Source organism: Salvia splendens, chromosome 16 (genome assembly GCF_004379255.2).
Source record: "Salvia splendens isolate huo1 chromosome 16, SspV2, whole genome shotgun sequence".
NCBI lineage: Eukaryota > Viridiplantae > Streptophyta > Magnoliopsida > Lamiales > Lamiaceae > Salvia > Salvia splendens.
Window position 1 is genome coordinate 6,858,792 of NC_056047.1, and position 16,890 is coordinate 6,875,681.

General features: G+C 48.4%; 1 protein-coding gene across 1 annotated transcript; it reads left to right on the forward strand.

The window, feature by feature from the left end:
* The first annotated feature begins 13,691 nt into the window (after nt 1-13,691).
* On the forward strand, nt 13,692-16,063 carry LOC121770113 (pectinesterase-like). The gene is made up of 3 exons (XM_042166910.1): nt 13,692-13,752; nt 14,442-15,278; nt 15,375-16,063. Exons 1-3 carry the CDS (start codon nt 13,692-13,694, stop codon nt 16,061-16,063), a joined length of 1,587 nt encoding a protein of 528 aa, XP_042022844.1.
* The last annotated feature ends 827 nt before the right edge of the window (nt 16,064-16,890 follow it).

The window sequence follows — 16,890 nt, forward strand, 5'->3', positions numbered from 1 at the left end:
CTGATCGGCTATAGCTCTTTGCTCAGCTTCGTCTAAAGCCGAAGAGTACAGCCGTTTCCAGTGAAGTATCTCCATCTCCTTGAGTACAAAGCAGCTATATTAGTTCGGCAGCTGTACCGAGCAGATAGTAAAATACAACAGGAATAAAGGCGAGTACGAAAAGCTATACGAAGACAAGTGTAGAGAATTTTTCATTCACAGAGAAAATTTTTACACTAGGAGGGCTTCAAGGCCATTTTACAAGGAGAAACTAGACTAAGAGAAGGGAGACGAAATCATACTCCACCAGCTTCGTCTCCGGCTCCTTGGTCTGGTTCAGCTTCTTTCTCCTGAGCTACTTCAGCCTCGGCCTCGCCTCCTGCCGGCCTCGCCTCCGCCTCCTGATCGGCTTCCTTCTCCGGATGCCCGGCTCCGCTCGACTTCGGCCTCCAGCTCCAGCGGCTCGGCCCTCACCCTCTCACGTTGTAAGTCGAAGCGGGTGAAACGGGTCCCACGGAGGCAAAGATAGCCTCCAGGTTCTCGTCCCGATCAGCTCGACAACTCCGGACTCGGTCTGCAGAAAGCAGGAGACCGAGGATGAAGCGAGCTCCTCAAGGAGCGGCAGATTCTGAAGCCGAGCTGCTATCTCTCGGCTGTACAGAGGCAGCACGACGTCCGGCCCCCTGCTCGCCCTTATCGGCAATTAGCCTTACCAGGCTACCGACAAAGGCCGAGAACTGGCTGCTCAAAAAGAGTTTCTCCGTGTAAACACGGAGAGCCTCCCCTTGGGCAACCACGGCAGCAGCATCGCTCCGCTTCGTCTGCTCTCGCTGGATGACGAGCTGGTTTTTGGCAAACTGAGCTTCATCCTGGGCCGAAATCCTAGCAGCTCTGGCCTTCTCAAAGTTAGCCTCAGCCTGTTCGGCCCGATGACAAGCAGCCGCCAACTTCCTCTGCATCTCGGCATAGTCATTGGACGCTTTGGAGAGTTCGACGGCGACGAGCTTGGAGAGCATATCGTTCCTCTGAAAATGAATAAAGAAAAAGTCAACAAAGGGCCACAAAAAATACAGGAAAAAAGCAAGGCCAGAAAATCAAGAAGAGAATTCACCTCGGCGAAGTCCGTGGGCCATAAAAACGGCTCACAGATATGTTCCGAAGGAGGCGCCAAGACCACGTCTTTCTCTGGCGCTCTCGGGGGCTTCTGGGCCTTCCCCCTCCCCTTTGCCGAAGTCGACTCCGGCTTCTTCGGATCCGAAGAGGTTTTTTGCCTTTTCGGAGTCCTCTCGGCATCAGACGCCGAGCTGGTGGTTTTCGGCCTCTCCGGCTCCTTGGACTCCGAAGATTTGCGGCTAGCCTTACTCAGCATGTACACTGCCAAAAAGCAAGAAAGCAAAGTCAGATTTTCTTCGTTAAAGCAGTAGAGCATAAAGATAAAGAGAAATCCTCACCCTCGGCCTCTTCGTCCGAAGACGAGATGTCGAACACGACGTCGCCCTTGACGAGCTCAGACTCCGTGTATTGTTTCCTAACTATGGGAATCTTGTTGAGCTCGCCATCGAGCTCGTCCAACGGTTCAGGCCGAGGGTGACGGATAACGGACTCCGGCCCTCTCCAGGGAAAACTAGGAGCCGCGGTCCTATCATAGTAGAAGAAGCGATTTTGCCACTTCGGCCACTTCGTTTTACAAAAGGCTCTAAAGGGCTGTAAAGGGATCAAGTAAAACCAAGACCCCTTCCTCTTAAATTGAAAGAATTTAAGGATCGCCTTCAAAGACAAATCCCTTCCTAACCTACGGAGTTCGGCAGCGAAGGCCGACAAGTGCCTCCAAGAGTTCGGAGTCACTTGGCCTAAAGGAAGCTGAAAAAAATCTAGTAATCTATAAAGGCAGAAGGGAGGGGGAAACGAAGCCCGCATTCTAAGCAGGCCTCGTACACGGTGGCGTACCCCTCCGGCGGGGAGTCAGCCCTATGATCACCGTCAGGTACCACCGCCTTCCCCCCAGGAAAAAAGTATTTTTCGGGTAGGGATATCACAGTATCCTTACTCAAAATACTAGGGAAATACTCTACGGTCTTCTCCCCGGACTCTTTCCGGCCAGAAGACCCCTTATCCCCTTTCCTACCGCCTACCCGACTCCGAAGAAGAAGAAGACATTTTTCTTACTTTTTGAAGGTGAAGAAAGTCTGAAGAAGCTCTTGAAAGCGGAAGAAAATTTCTCGAGAAAGAGAGAGTATAGAAGACGCAACAGCAAAGGTGTTCAAATGAGGAAAAAGGAGCATATTTATCAGATTCGGGAAAGATTTCGAGATCGTTGCGCCGTTTCGATTCCCACCTTTTCAGGATTCAACGGCCGGATTTTACTGTCGCATTTAATGCAGGCACGCGCAAGGCACGTCCCCTGACGTCAGCCTCCCCCTTACCATTATCCAGAATGCCGAAGTGACTCACCTCGCCGAAGTGATTCACTCCGCTTTTCGGGGGGGGGTAGTGATGGGGTACGAACTTAATTCCTAAATGTTAGTGTTTTTTCCAACTAATATTCTAAGTGTGAAAACTGCAATAAAATCAAAAGTTAATAAATAATTGCATTTTCAATTTAATTGAAATGCGTTTAAGAATAAATGTTTCTTCTATAAGATTTAATAGTACAGTATTAGTTTTGTATTGCACCGGATTGAGTACTGAACTTCAAAAAAATTTTGTACTCACATTATATAATTAGTTGATTAATTATGAAAAAAGTAATTGTAGTATCTGAGATACTGACTTTCTATGCGGAAAAAACATGAACAGTTTATAAAAACAACTTAATCTTATCTAAAACCAATTCATACTACATATGGTTCACATAAAAGTTATAGAAAGTATAGAGAGATTGTCCTCATTTACTATATAATAAAGTAAAATGGAGAGCATATAGAAACAATGCATGATCTATAATAAGTTACGTAATCCAATTATAAATGACTTGGCCACAAATTTGCATTCACTGGCAACCCCTTCTTTTCTAATTTACACCATCCTAATTTTTGGATCACAGCCAATTACCAACCTCAATTCTATTTTTAGCAAATTCTCATAAATCTATAAATACATTCACATTTTCATTTCACCATAACATCTATTCAGAGCTCGGATAAAAAAGGCTTACCGAGCTCTGGAGGAAAAAAAAAGAAACATAGAAAATAAATAGTTTATTAAACTATTTATTTATGGGACTCTCCAAGAGAGTCGTCGTCGTCACCGGCCTCGTCGCCTTGCTCCTAGTGGCGGCTGCGATCGCCGCGATCGTTTTCACCAAACACCACGACCAAAAAGATCATGACACCAGCAAGCAGAACAGCAGCCGAGGCGGAAGCGGAAACGAACCTGTCGTCACTGATGATTCCGCGAATTATTGATGATGATAAATGCTCGTAAAAATAAATCACGACACAGAGAATTTAACGTGGTTCGATTTACTGAGGTAAATCTACGTCCACGGGGAGAAATGGGGGCAGGTTTGTATTGCTTGATCTGCCAAATACAGCTTACAACACAGACTTGCTATATGATTGTTTCTCTAGAGAGATTCTAACCTCTTCTATCAGATCTAAGTTCTATTTATATAATGAACTCAGATCATGGCTTGCGTCACCACCCTAAGTCGTGGATGTCGTGTAGGTTATGGCCTAAGATCGTGGGTGAAGCGTAGGTCATGGCCTACGATCGTGGCCTGAACTGACATCACGTGGTAGTGGGTGTGTTGGACATCCGGTATGGGTCCACTAACTCCTTGTTCGGTCGAATACCGAGACCGAACTGCTTTGGTTGCCGATCTGAGAGTAGAGCTTGATGCCGACCTGAGAGCAGAGCTTGATTGGTTGGCTTTTACCGAGCTGTAGGCTGAGGCCGAACTCTTTGGTAATGCCGAACTGAACTCTTGGGCTTTGGGCTGGCCGAGCTGTCACTGCTATTGGGCTTGTTTAGTACGTACCCCCATCACTACCCCCCCCGAAAAGCGAAGTGATTCATTTCGGCGAAGCGAGTCACTTCGGCATTCTGGAAAAGGGTACGGGGGAGGCTGAAGTCAGGGGACGTGCCCTGCGCGTGACTGCATTAAATGCGGCATTAAATGCGACAGTAAAATCCGGCCGTTGAATCCTGAAAAGGTGGGATATGAAACGGTGCGATGATTTGAAATCTTTTCCAAATCTGATAAATACCGTCTTTCTTCATCATTTGAACACCTTTGCTATTGGCTTCTTCTGCACTCTCTATCTTCTGCGTGAAAAATTTCCTTCCGCTTTCAAAAATTTCTTCAGACTACCTTCACCTTCAAAAAGTAAGAAAAATGTCTTCTTCTTCTTCTTCGGAGTCGGGTAGCGTTAGGAAAGGGGGTAAGGGGTCTTCTAGCCGGAAAGAATCCGGGGAGAAGACCGTAGAGTATTTTCACAGTATCTTGAGTAAGGATACTGTGATATCCCTTTACGAAAAATACTCTTTTCCTGGGGGGAAGGCGGTGGTACCTGACGGTGATCACAGGGCTGACTCCCCGCCGGAGGGTTACGTCACCGTGTACGAGGCCTGCTTAGAATGCGGGCTTCGTTTCCCCCTCCCTTCTGCCTTTATAGATTTACTAGATTTTTTTCAGCTTCCTTTAGGCCAGGTGACTCCGAACTCTTGGAGGCACTTGTCGGCCTTCGCTGCCGAACTCCGTAGGTTAGGAAGGGATTTGTCTTTGAAGGCGATCCTTAAATTCTTTCAATTTAAGAGGAAGGGGTCTTGGTTTTACTTGATCCCTTTACAGCCCTTTAGGGCCTTTTGTAAAACGAAGTGGCCGAAGTGGCAAAATCGCTTCTTCTACTATGATAGGACCGCGGCTCCTAGTTTTCCCTGGAGAGGGCCGGAGTCCGTTATCCGTCACCCTCGGCCTGAACCGTTGGACGAGCTCGATGGCGAGCTCAACAAGATTCCCATAGTTAGGAAACAATACACGGAGTCTGAGCTCGTCAAGGGCGACGTCGTGTTCGACATCTCGTCTTCGGACGAAGAGGCCGAGGGTGAGGATTTCTCTTTATCTTTATGCTCTACTGCTTTAACGAAGAAAATCTGACTTTGCTTTCTTGCTTTTTGGCAGTGTTCATGTTGAATAAGGCTATCAGAAAGTCCTCCGAGCTTGTGGAGCCGGAGAGAGAGAAGGCTACCAGCTCGGCGCCTGATGCCGAGAAGAATCCGAAGAGGCAAAAGACCTCTTCGGGTCCAAAGAAGCCGGAGTCGACTTCGGCAAGCAAGAAGGGGAAGACCCAGAAGCCCCCAAGGGCGCCAGAGAAAGACGTGGTCTTGGCGCCTCCTTCGGAGCATATCTGTGAGCCATTTTTATGGCCCACGGACTTCGCCGAGGTGAATTGTCTTCTTGATTCCTTGGCTTGGCTTGTCTTGTATTTTTGGTGCCCTCTGTTAACTTTTTTCCTTATCCATTTTCAGAGGAATGATATGCTCTCCAAGCTCGTCGCCGTCGAACTCTCCAAAGCGTCCAACGACTATGCCGAGATGCAGAGGAAATTGGCGGCTGCTTGTCACCGGGCCGAGCAGGCTGAGGCAAACTTTGAGAAAGCCAGGGCTGCTAGGATTTCGGCCCAGGATGAAGCTCAGTTTGCCAAAAACCAGCTCGTCATCCAGCGAGAGCAGACGAAACGGAGGGATGCTGCCGCCGTGGTTGCCCAAGGAGAGGGTCTCCGTGCCTACACGGAGAGACTCTTTTTGAGCAGCCAGTTCTCGGCCTTTGTCGGTAGTCTGGTAAGGCTAATTGCCGATAAGGGCGAGCAGGGGCCCGACGTCGTGCTGCCTCTGTACAGCCGAGAGATAGCTGCTCGGCTTCAGAATCTGCCGCTCCTTGAGGAGCTCGCTTCATCCTCGGTCCTGCTTTCTGCAGACCGAGTCCGGAGTTGTCGAGCTGATCGGGACGAGAACCTGGAGGCTATCTTTGCCTCCGTGGGACCCGTTTCACCCGCTTCGACTTACAACGGAGAGGGTGAGGCCGAGCCGCTGGAGCCGGAGGCCGAAGTCGAGCGGGCCGGGCATCCGGAGGAGGAAGCCGATCAGGAGGCGGAGGCGAGGCCGGCAGGAAGCGAGGCCGAGGCTGAGGTAGCCCAAGAGAAAGAAGCTGTACCAGACCGAGGAGCCGGAGACGAAGCTGGCGGAGTATGATTTCGTCTCCCTTCTCTTAGTCTAGTTTCTTCCTTGTAAAATGGCCTTGAAGCCCTAGTGTAAAAAATTTTCCTTGTGAATGAAAAATTCTCTACACTTGTCTTCGTATAGCTTTGCGTACTCGCCTTTACTCCGGTTGTATTTTACTATCTGCTCGGTACAGCTGCCGAACTAATATAGCTGCTTTGTACTCAAGGAGATGGAGATACTTCACTGGAAACGGCTGTACTCTTCGGCTTTAGACGAAGCTGAGAGAAGAGCTATAGCCGATCAGACGAAGAATGACGAGCTTCTGGCTCGTTTAGTGAAGCTGGAGGCCGATAATAAGGACTTAGAGTCCGATAAGAAGGATCTGGAGGCCGAGCTGAATACGACCATTGCTGAGAGGACTGCGTACGAGGATTACATCCGTGTGCGCGGGGGATTGACCATCTCAGATGTTCAGAGTCGAGTTGACGAACTGTGGGAGGAATATCTTGTACTCCGGAGGAACAATGCGCTGGAGAGCTCGGCTTGCCAACAAGTTGTGAAATCATTACGGCGCTGGGCTTCTCGGTACGACATTGTTCTTTCTCGGCGCCCCTCCATAGAAAGATTCCTTCGGCATATCGTGCCAACAGATGCTCGCACTCCAGATCAAACCTCTGGTTCCCTTGTTCAAAATCCTACTCCCAGCCAACAACGAACTCCGGAACAGCCGGAAACGTCAAGACGAGAACGGGCTCAGGAGCAACCGGAATCGTCAAGACGGGGACGGACTGAAATTCGCCGAGGAGTTGTGACTATGAGCGAGCAAGATCAGCAGATGCTTATTGCAGAGACTCTTCATCGCCGAGGTGTTAGGACTTCTCGGGCTCGGGGAAGAGGCGTTGGGTCGAGGATAGCATCTCGTCGACCTGCTTATTCTTCATCTGCTCGGAACAACCGAACTCGGCTTCCAGAGGATTTTGCAGATAGGTGGCTTAACTTCAGCAACCCTGGACGGTAGAATAGTCCTTTGTAATAGCGTAACGCCATTTTGTAGGGTAGCGGAGTTGTATGCCGAACAAGATTTGATAAATGAAATTTTGTTTTCGCTTCTAACACTGTATTTACAGCTTAGCGAAAAAATTTCATCGTACTTGTCCTCGGTCTTATGAAGTAAACTTCTTTGACCGGACTTGGTCCTTGGTCTGATGAAATAAACATCTTTGACCGGACTCGTCTTTGGTCTGATGAAATAAACACCTTTGACCGAACTCGTCTTTGGTCTGATGAAATAAACATCTTCGACCGGACTCGTCTTTGGTCTGATGAAATAAACATCTTTGACCGGACTTGGTTTGTGTTCTAATTTTGCGATTTTTGTCGCCGGGATCGAACTTTCCCTTGTCCTAATTCGGCGAGTTTTATCGCGTGGATCGGACTTTCCCAGTTAACCGAAGTGGTCTTATGCAGTAAACCTCTTTGACTAGACATGGTCGTCCTCGGTCTTATGAGGTAAACTGCTTTGACCGAACTTGGTCGTCCTAATTCGGCGAGTTTTATCGCGTGGATTGGACTTTCCCTTGTCCTAATTCAGGCAAGTTTTATCGCGAGAATCGGACTTTTGTTGCAGTTCGTTTCAGACGAAGTGCTTGATTCTTAAGCAGAATTGTGGTCTTGTATCCTCTTTAGAAGCTTTGACACACAATCGTGGGCTTGTTGCAGCTCGTTTCAGACGAACTGCTTGTTTAAGCTGAATTGTGGTCTTGTATCCTCTTTAGAAGCTTTGACGCGCAATCGTGGGCTTGTTGCAGCTCGTTTCAGACGAACTGCTTGTTTAAGCTGAATTGTGGTCTTATATCCTCCTTGGAAGCTTGGACTCACAATCGTTGGCTTATTGCAGTTCGTTTCAGACGGACTGCTTGTTAAGCTGAATTGTGGTCTTATATCCTCCTTAGAAGCTTGGACTCACAATAGTCTTTAATAATCGATCTAAAAAGGGGATCAGTCTTTAAAGAACGATATACCTTGGTACCATTTGTAAGAGACGACAAGCACATAGGGACAAAACACATAGAGAAAAAATGAAAAAGACGAAAGAAAAAACTTTAAACTTTTTATAAAACGACAAGTAAAAGGTGCAAGTAAAAAACAAACAAATAAAAACACATACCCCTATGACCGAACTAGACACGAGACGGACTGACCGGACTTGTCTCTTACAAGTGGAACTTCTTGAGGTTGGAGACGTGCCATGTTCGGGGTACTTGTTCTCCTGACATGTGAGTCAATTTATAAGACCCTTTGCCGAGGACTTCTGACACCCGATATGGACCCTCCCATGTGGGTTCGAGTTTGCCCAGCTTTTCTGCTCGGCTTACTTCGTTGTTTCTCAAGACGAGATCTCCCACTTGAAATTGAAGCTTTTTCACCCTTTGGTTATAATACCGGGCTACTTGCTCCTTATACTTGGCTGCTTTTATGCACGCCAATTCTCTTCTTTCTTCGGCGAGATCTAGTTCTGCTCTCAGTCCGTCGTCATTCATTTCTGAGGAGAAATTTAGAGTTCGGGGACTGGGTACGCCGATCTCCACCGGAATTACGGCTTCAGTGCCGTACACCAGACTATACGGAGTTTCACCGTTGGAGGTTTTGGGTGTAGTTCGGTAGGACCATAGGACTTGAGGGAGATTTTCTACCCATTGTCCTTTGGCTTGTTCTAACCGAGCTTTCAACCCTTTCACCAGAATCCGGTTCGTTACTTCCGTTTGTCCGTTTGCTTGGGGATGGGAGACCGAAGTGAACCGCTGTTGTATGTTCAGCTCTTGGCACCAATTCTTGAACGTCTTGTCGGTGAACTGAGTCCCATTATCCGAGATGAGGATGTGGGGTATGCCAAATCGGCACACTATGTTCTTCCAGACGAAGTCCAATGCCTTTGAGCTCGTTATCGTAGCTAATGGTTCAGCCTCCACCCACTTCGTGAAGTAGTCCACGGCAACGATAAGGAATTTCATTTGCCGAGGAGCTTGAGGAAGTGGTCCCACTATGTCTATGCCCCATTGCATGAAAGGCCAAGGGCTTTGCATAGTGTATAGATCGGTCTGCGGCATCCTTGGGACATTTGCATGAATTTGGCACTTCGTACACTTCTTGACGAGCTGCACTGCCTCTTGTACCATGGTTGGCCAATAATATCCCCATCTCAGAACTTTTTTAGCTAAAGCTCTGGCTCCGATGTGGCTACCGCACGATCCTTCATGAACTTCTCTGAGGATGTAGTCCGTCTCTTCTGGTCCTACGCACCGCAATAACGGCTGGAGGTAAGACTTTCTAAAGAGGACTCCTTCATGAAGTTCGTACCGAAGAGCTCGGCACGTGATCTTCCGAGCTTCTCTCTTATCCTCGGGCAATTGTCCTTGATCCAGATACTGCAAGATCGGCGTCATCCAGTTCGGCGAGCTGGATACAGAATGTACCTCGGCTTCATCAATGCTTCGATGCATTAATTCTTCCGCCTTTGAGCTCGGATCTGAGGCCAACTTACTTAAGGTATCTGCTCGGCTATTTTCCGCTCTGGGAATGCGGATTATCCGAAAATAGGAGAAACTTCGGCTGATGCTTTGCGCTTTGTCCAAATACTTCTTCATTCTCTCGTCACGGGCTTCACTTGTACCCAACATGTGATTTACTATGACTTGTGAATCACAATGGACTTTGAGAGATTTGACGAGTAGACTTTGCGCTAACTGGAGTCCGGCCAGGAGGGCTTCGTACTCGGCTTCATTATTAGTAGTGGGGAATAGGAAACGAAGTGAGTAGGTTACCTCGTGTCCGTCGGGAGCGACAAGTAAAATACCAGCTCCACTTCCCATCTTGTTTGAAGCTCCATCTACGAATCCGCTCCAGCAGTCCGGCGGCTCTACTTCGGATTCCAAGGGTTGTGCTAGTTCGGCATTGGCAGAATTCTTCTGTTCGGCAATAATAGGAATTGCTTGATCGAACTTCGCTTCTGCAAGAAAATCTGCCAAGGCTTGTCCCTTGATGGCTTTCCGAGGTAGATATTCAATTGTGTGCTCTCCCAACTCTATAGCCCACTTGGCGATTCTGCCCGATGCTTCTGGCTTGGTCAAAACTTGCCGAAGAGGTAGATCGGTTAAGACGCATACCTTGTGAGCATAGAAGTATGGCCGCAGTCTCCTTGCTGCATTTACTAACGCCAGAGCAATTTTTTCCAGAGGTTGATACCTTGTTTCTGGACCTCTTAATGCTCGGCTTGTAAAGTAGATGGGAAACTGCTTTAGGCCTTCTTCTCGTACAAGCACCGCGCTGATGGTTTGATCCGATGCCGCTAAGTATAAGAATAGTACTTCGGCTTCGGCTGGAGCAGAGAGAATAGGAAGCTCGGCTAGATAACTTTTGAGCTCGTCAAAGGCCTTTTTCTGCTCGGCTCCCCACTCGAACTTTGGTGCCTTTTTCAACACCTTGAAGAACGGCAGTTGCTTTTCGGCTGCTTGGGAAAGGAATCGACTCAGTGCGGCTAGACATCCGGTTAGCCTTTGCACGTCATGTATGGACTTCGGCATTGCCATGTTCTGAACGACTTGAACTTTTGAGGGGTTTGCCTTGAGTCCGTCTTTTGAAACCCAACAACCCAGAAACTTTCCCGAATCTACCAAAAAGGTACACTTTTGGGGATTAAGTTTGAGGTTGGCTTTCTTGAGCACGTTGAGAGTGGACTTGAGGTTGTGCTCGTACTCCGAGGTGCTTTTGCTCTTGACGACTATATCGTCAACATATACTTCGACTTCCTTTCCAATCAGGTGCCGAAAAAGCTTGTCTACCATCCTTTGATAAGTGGCTCCGGCATTCTTTAAACCGAATGGCATCTTTTTATAAGCGAAAATGCCGAAATCAGTAATGAAGGCCGTTTTTGAAGCGTCAATCTCATCCATTAAAACCTGATGGTATCCTTTGTATAGATCAAGAAAACAAAAAATTTCAAAGCCTATCAGAGCTTCTACTTTTTTATCTATGTTCGGAAGGGGATAGCAATCTTTGGGACAGTGCTTATTTAGATCGGTGAAATCTATGCACATCCGCCATCCTCCTTCCTTTTTCTTGATCATGACAGGATTGGCCACCCACGAAGGATACTTCACTTCGAATAACACATCCGCCTTCAATAATTGACGGACTTCGTCATGGATGACTTGACTTCGTTCTGCCGCAAAGAGTCTTTGCTTCTGTTTTATCGGCCGGACCGAAGGATCAATATTTAAACGATGAGTGATTACCTCGGGGGGCACTCCGGTCATGTCCAACGGAGACCATGCAAAGACGTCTTTGTACTCCTTGAGGAGCTGGATGGTTTTTTCCCGAAGTAGAGGCGTTCCCGCGAAGCCGATCTTAACCGTTCTGGATGGATCGTCTTCGTACAGCTGAACTGTCATCGAGTTCGGCTCCGGTATGACTTCGGTCATCGCCTCTGACTCCGGCTGCTGTGATTGCTATGCTTGGTGGTGCCGATCTGACTGCTCGGCACTTCTAAGCGCAATTTGCAGGCATTCCTTTGCTCTTTTTTGGTCACCTCGGATGACCGCTATCCCTCCTTTAGTAGGGATCTTGATGGTGAGGTGATAGGTGGAGCAAACGGCCCGAACTGTGTTGAGCCAGTCTCTTCCCAGGATGACGTTGTACGGGGACCGAGCTTTTACCACGAAAAACTCAATCATCGTACTGGAGCTAGTAGGCGCTTTCCCCACCGTGATCGGAAGGCTGATAATACCTTCAGGGCGGGTGTCCTCCTGGGCGAAGCTTTTCAGGGGAAGCGGAGCCGGGCTGAGCCGAGCTGGGTCCACTTCTAGTTTGTCGAAGCACTCTTTAAAAAGAATGCTGACTGACGCTCCTGTATCCACAAACACCCTGTGGATCAGTTTGTTTGCCACTCCGGCTTGGATGACAATGGCGTCTTGGTGAGGAGAGATGGCCGGGACGGGATCAGCATCCGAGAACGTAATCACTTCGTCCTGCTTCAGCCTTTTATGCGTTGGCTCCTCTCGATTGGAGCCCCTGCGCTCTGACTTCAGGGACGACTTGGTCTTCCCGGCAGGGAGAGCGTCAATAGTCAGGATTACTCCATCATATTGCGGCTCGTCATCGTCTTCGGGATCCGGCTGCCTTTTCGGATCCTGAGGAGCGCAGTTCGCACCTCTCTGCTTCTTATTCTTCTTTGACTGCTTGCTTTGGTATTTTTTCAATGTCCCTGCCCTCACAAGAACATCGATACCTGCAGCCAAGTTTCTGCACTCCTCGGTATCGTGACCGTGGTCTTGATGGTAGGAGCAGTAGTTATCCTGGGGTCGGCGCGCGGCAGATTTCGTCATCCGCTTTGGCTTTTCGAACAGGTCGGAGTGTAGTTCGAAAATTTCCGCTCTCGGCTTGTTCAGCGGTACGAACTGAGCGGGCGGCTTCTCGGGATTGAGACGGGGTCCCAATCTGTCTTGCACCGGAGTCCTTTGAATCCTTTCAAAAGGAGTTCGGCGAGGATGTCCCTGATCGCCAAAAGGAGTTCGGCGAGGATGTCCCTGATCGCTATGATCGGGCTTCCTCCTGTCTCCTCGGGACGATGAGCTGTCTAACGACCGTTTGCGACGGTCTGCCTCATCGGCTCGGGAGTACTGGTCCGCAATGTCCCACATTTCCTGAGCTGTCTGCGGACCGCACTCAACGAGCTTCCTGTAGAGAGCTCCGGGCAGGATTCCATTTTGGAATGCCGAGATGACAAGCAGATCGTTGAGATCGTCCACTTGCAGGCATTCCTTGTGGAATCTTGTCATAAAGTCGCTGATTTTTTCGTCGCGACCTTGACGAATGGAAAGCAGCTGAGCCGAAGTGATTCGGGCTTCCGCTTTCTGAAAGAACCTCCTGTGGAAGGCATCCATTAGATCTCGGTAAGATCTGATGCTGCCCTGGGGGAGGCTATCGAACCACCTTCTCGCGTTCCCGATGAGCAGCTCGGGAAATAGCTTGCACATGTGGACCTCGTTGAGACCCTGGTTCGCCATGTTATATTGATAGCGCCCCAGGAAATCGTGAGGGTCCACGAGCCCATCGTAAGTCATCGACGGAGTTCGGTAGTTCTGTGGTAGGGGAGTTCGGGTGATGTCGTCCGAGAACGGAGTCTTCAGTGCTCCGTACACGGCGAATCCGATATCTCGTCGGTATGGAGGAGATTGAGTTCTCCTGTGATTCCGGTACCGAGGAAGATCAGGAATATGTCGGGGTTGAGGATTCTTCTTCCTGGAAGACACGGCACTACTGCGGTAGTGACTTTCATGTCTGGATGAGGAAGGAGAATCCTCCGTTTTCGTCTTCGGCTCTTGGCTCTTTTGCAGGAAGGCTAAGAACTCATCCTGCTTCTCAGCCAAGAACAGCTTGACAGCCTCATTCAGATCAGGCTGCTGGGAAGACTCAGTGGGACGATTTTTGGAGCGGCCTGTTCCTTCGCCATGAGAACTGGTGGTGGATTTATCCCTAGGCTGTTTTCCAGACCTATGGGATGGATTGGCTTCCTCCGGGTTCTCACGGGCGGGAATGCGGGTATTCTGCGATCTGGTATGCATTTTTTGGGTGGAAAAAATGGATCAAAAATTCGCTTTATCACAAATTTTGTTCTTCGTTTCCCACAGACGGCGCCAGTGATGATTCCGCGAATTATTGATGATGATAAATGCTCGTAAAAATAAATCACGACACAGAGAATTTAACGTGGTTCGATTTACTGAGGTAAATCTACGTCCACGGGGAGAAATGGGGGCAGGTTTGTATTGCTTGATCTGCCAAATACAGCTTACAACACAGACTTGCTATATGATTGTTTCTCTAGAGAGATTCTAACCTCTTCTATCAGATCTAAGTTCTATTTATATAATGAACTCAGATCATGGCTTGCGTCACCACCCTAAGTCGTGGATGTCGTGTAGGTTATGGCCTAAGATCGTGGGTGAAGCGTAGGTCATGGCCTACGATCGTGGCCTGAACTGACATCACGTGGTAGTGGGTGTGTTGGACATCCGGTATGGGTCCACTAACTCCTTGTTCGGTCGAATACCGAGACCGAACTGCTTTGGTTGCCGATCTGAGAGTAGAGCTTGATGCCGACCTGAGAGCAGAGCTTGATTGGTTGGCTTTTACCGAGCTGTAGGCTGAGGCCGAACTCTTTGGTAATGCCGAACTGAACTCTTGGGCTTTGGGCTGGCCGAGCTGTCACTGCTATTGGGCTTGTTTAGTACGTACCCCATCAGTCACCTCGAAAGCGGTGAAGATGGTTTGCTCCACCACCGACTACAAGGAGACGTGCGAGAAGAGCATCGCCGACGCCAAAACCTCCGACCCCAAGGAGCTGGTCGGGGCGGCCTTCGGCGCCGCGGTCGGCAGCATCAAGGGGGTGCTGAAGAGCACCGCCGAGATGAAGAAGGCCGCCTCCGACCCTTCCATGAAGGGGGCCTTTGAGGTCTGCGACGAGGTGCTTCAGAACGCCGTCGACGATCTCAAGACCTCGTCGCAGAAGCTCTCCTCCTTCTTCAACCCGGCCGAGACTAAGGCCTTCGTGGCCGAGCTAAGGACGCGTCTCGCAGCCGTCGGCGACGACCAGGAGACGTGCATCGACGCGTTCGAGAACACCACAGGAGACGCAGGCGAGAAAATGAAGGCTATGTTGAAAACCGGCAAGGAGATGTCGAGCAATGGCTTAGCTATGGTGACCGACCTTTTCTCGCTCATCGGATCGCCGCAGCTCTCGAGCTTCCTGGGCGCGCGGAGGCTCATGGCGGAGGAAGAAGACGTTGATTCCGCGGAGAGGAGGATTTTGCAGGCGGCGTCGTTGAAGCCGACGATGGTGGTGGCTAAAGACGGGAGCGGCCAGTTTAAGACCATCTCCGCTGCTTTGGATGCTTTGCCTAAGAAGAATATGGAGGCGCCAATCGTGATTTACATTAAGGCCGGCGTGTACGTGGAGACGTGCATCGTCCCGAAGAAGGTTAACAAGGTCGTGTTCATCGGAGAGGGCCCCTCAAAGACGATCATCACCGGAAGGTTAAACTTCGCCGAAGGTGTTAAGACCTACCACACAGCCACCGTCGGTCAGTATAATTGAACAAAAATTTAAAGTTCAACTCAAACCAAGACCTTTAATTAGGTTGACCATTCTCATAATTTTGAAAATTTTCATGTGACAGTTGTCAACGCGGACGAATTTCTGGCCAAGGACATAACGTTCGAGAACACGGCCGGGTATGAAGGCCATCAAGCGGTGGCGCTGCGCGTCTCTGGTGACATGGCCGTCTTCCACAACGTGCACATCCTCGGGTACCAAGACACCCTCTACGCCCACAAATACCGCCAGTTCTACAGCGGGTGCACCATCTCCGGAACCGTTGACTTCGTTTTCGGGGACGCCCTCGCCATCTTCCAAAAGTGCACCTTCGTCGTGCGAAAGCCCGGGCCGAACCAGGCGTGCATGGTGACCGCGGAGGGGCGCATCGACCCCCGCAGCCCCGGGGGTTTCGTGCTCCAGAACAGCAGCATCGTGGCCGAGCCGGCTCTCCTCTCGGCCGAGAAGGCCGTGAAGGTGTACCTGGGGAGGCCGTGGAAGGAGCTGTCGAGGACGATCATCATGCAGTCTGACATCGGCGGCTTCGTGGACCCCACAGGCTGGTCGCCGTGGTCCGGGACATTCGCTATCGACACGTGCTACTACGGCGAGTACAAGAACCGGGGGGCCGGATCGAACACGTCGGCCCGGGTCCAGTGGAAGGGTATTAAGAAAATAACGCCGGAGATTGCTCAGAGCTGGACCGGCGGGGCCGCCTACGGAGACGACTCTTGGATTGAGAAGGCGGGAGCCCCTTATGTTTCAACATTATGAAAGTTTTGAGAGTGTGAATTGTAGTAATACTTTCATATGGAGTATATAAATAATTCATATACTTTTCTATAAATAATTTCATATGCTCGAATGCCAAACACAAAATGAACGAACGAACAAAGTATAATTACCACATATATTTATTAATTAAAGAACAAGGAATAATTTTTAAATCAAAATGCTGGTAATTTGGGAAGCTTCGAAAAGATTAAAGTTTGATTCGTAAATTAAAGTGGAAAGAGTTATTAAATGGGATCATAAAACTACTCACTTTATATAAGTTTTAATGATAAGAATGATGTTGTAAAAATGAACTAATTATAAAAATGGTATTATGCTTGTGAAATAAGGATCATAAAACTACTCACTTTATATAAGTTTTAATGATAAGAATGATGTTGTAAAAATGAACTAATTATAAAAATGGTATTATGCTTGTGAAATAATTAATTTTTTTGCATACCATGTAATTAAAGGTAAGTTTATGAGGATTCTAACTAAATTTCAATTGCATATAATCAAACAAAAAAATTGTACAAATAATGTAATTTGTATATATCTATAATGACTTGTATAATATTGCATCGGTATGATGTCCTATAAAGGTTAATATACATAATGGCCTAAGCTCAATATATACAATGCCACAAAATGTAATGTTTAAGTGTCATTTTATATTAGTCATTAGTTGTGGTTTTTAATACTTAGTATATATATAATGTGTGTAATTTTGAATTATATAATATTCCACGTATATTTAATACAGTTGTGGTTGATCCACTCTACAAATGTTACTTGCTTTACCCCCACTCTACATTGTAGATATA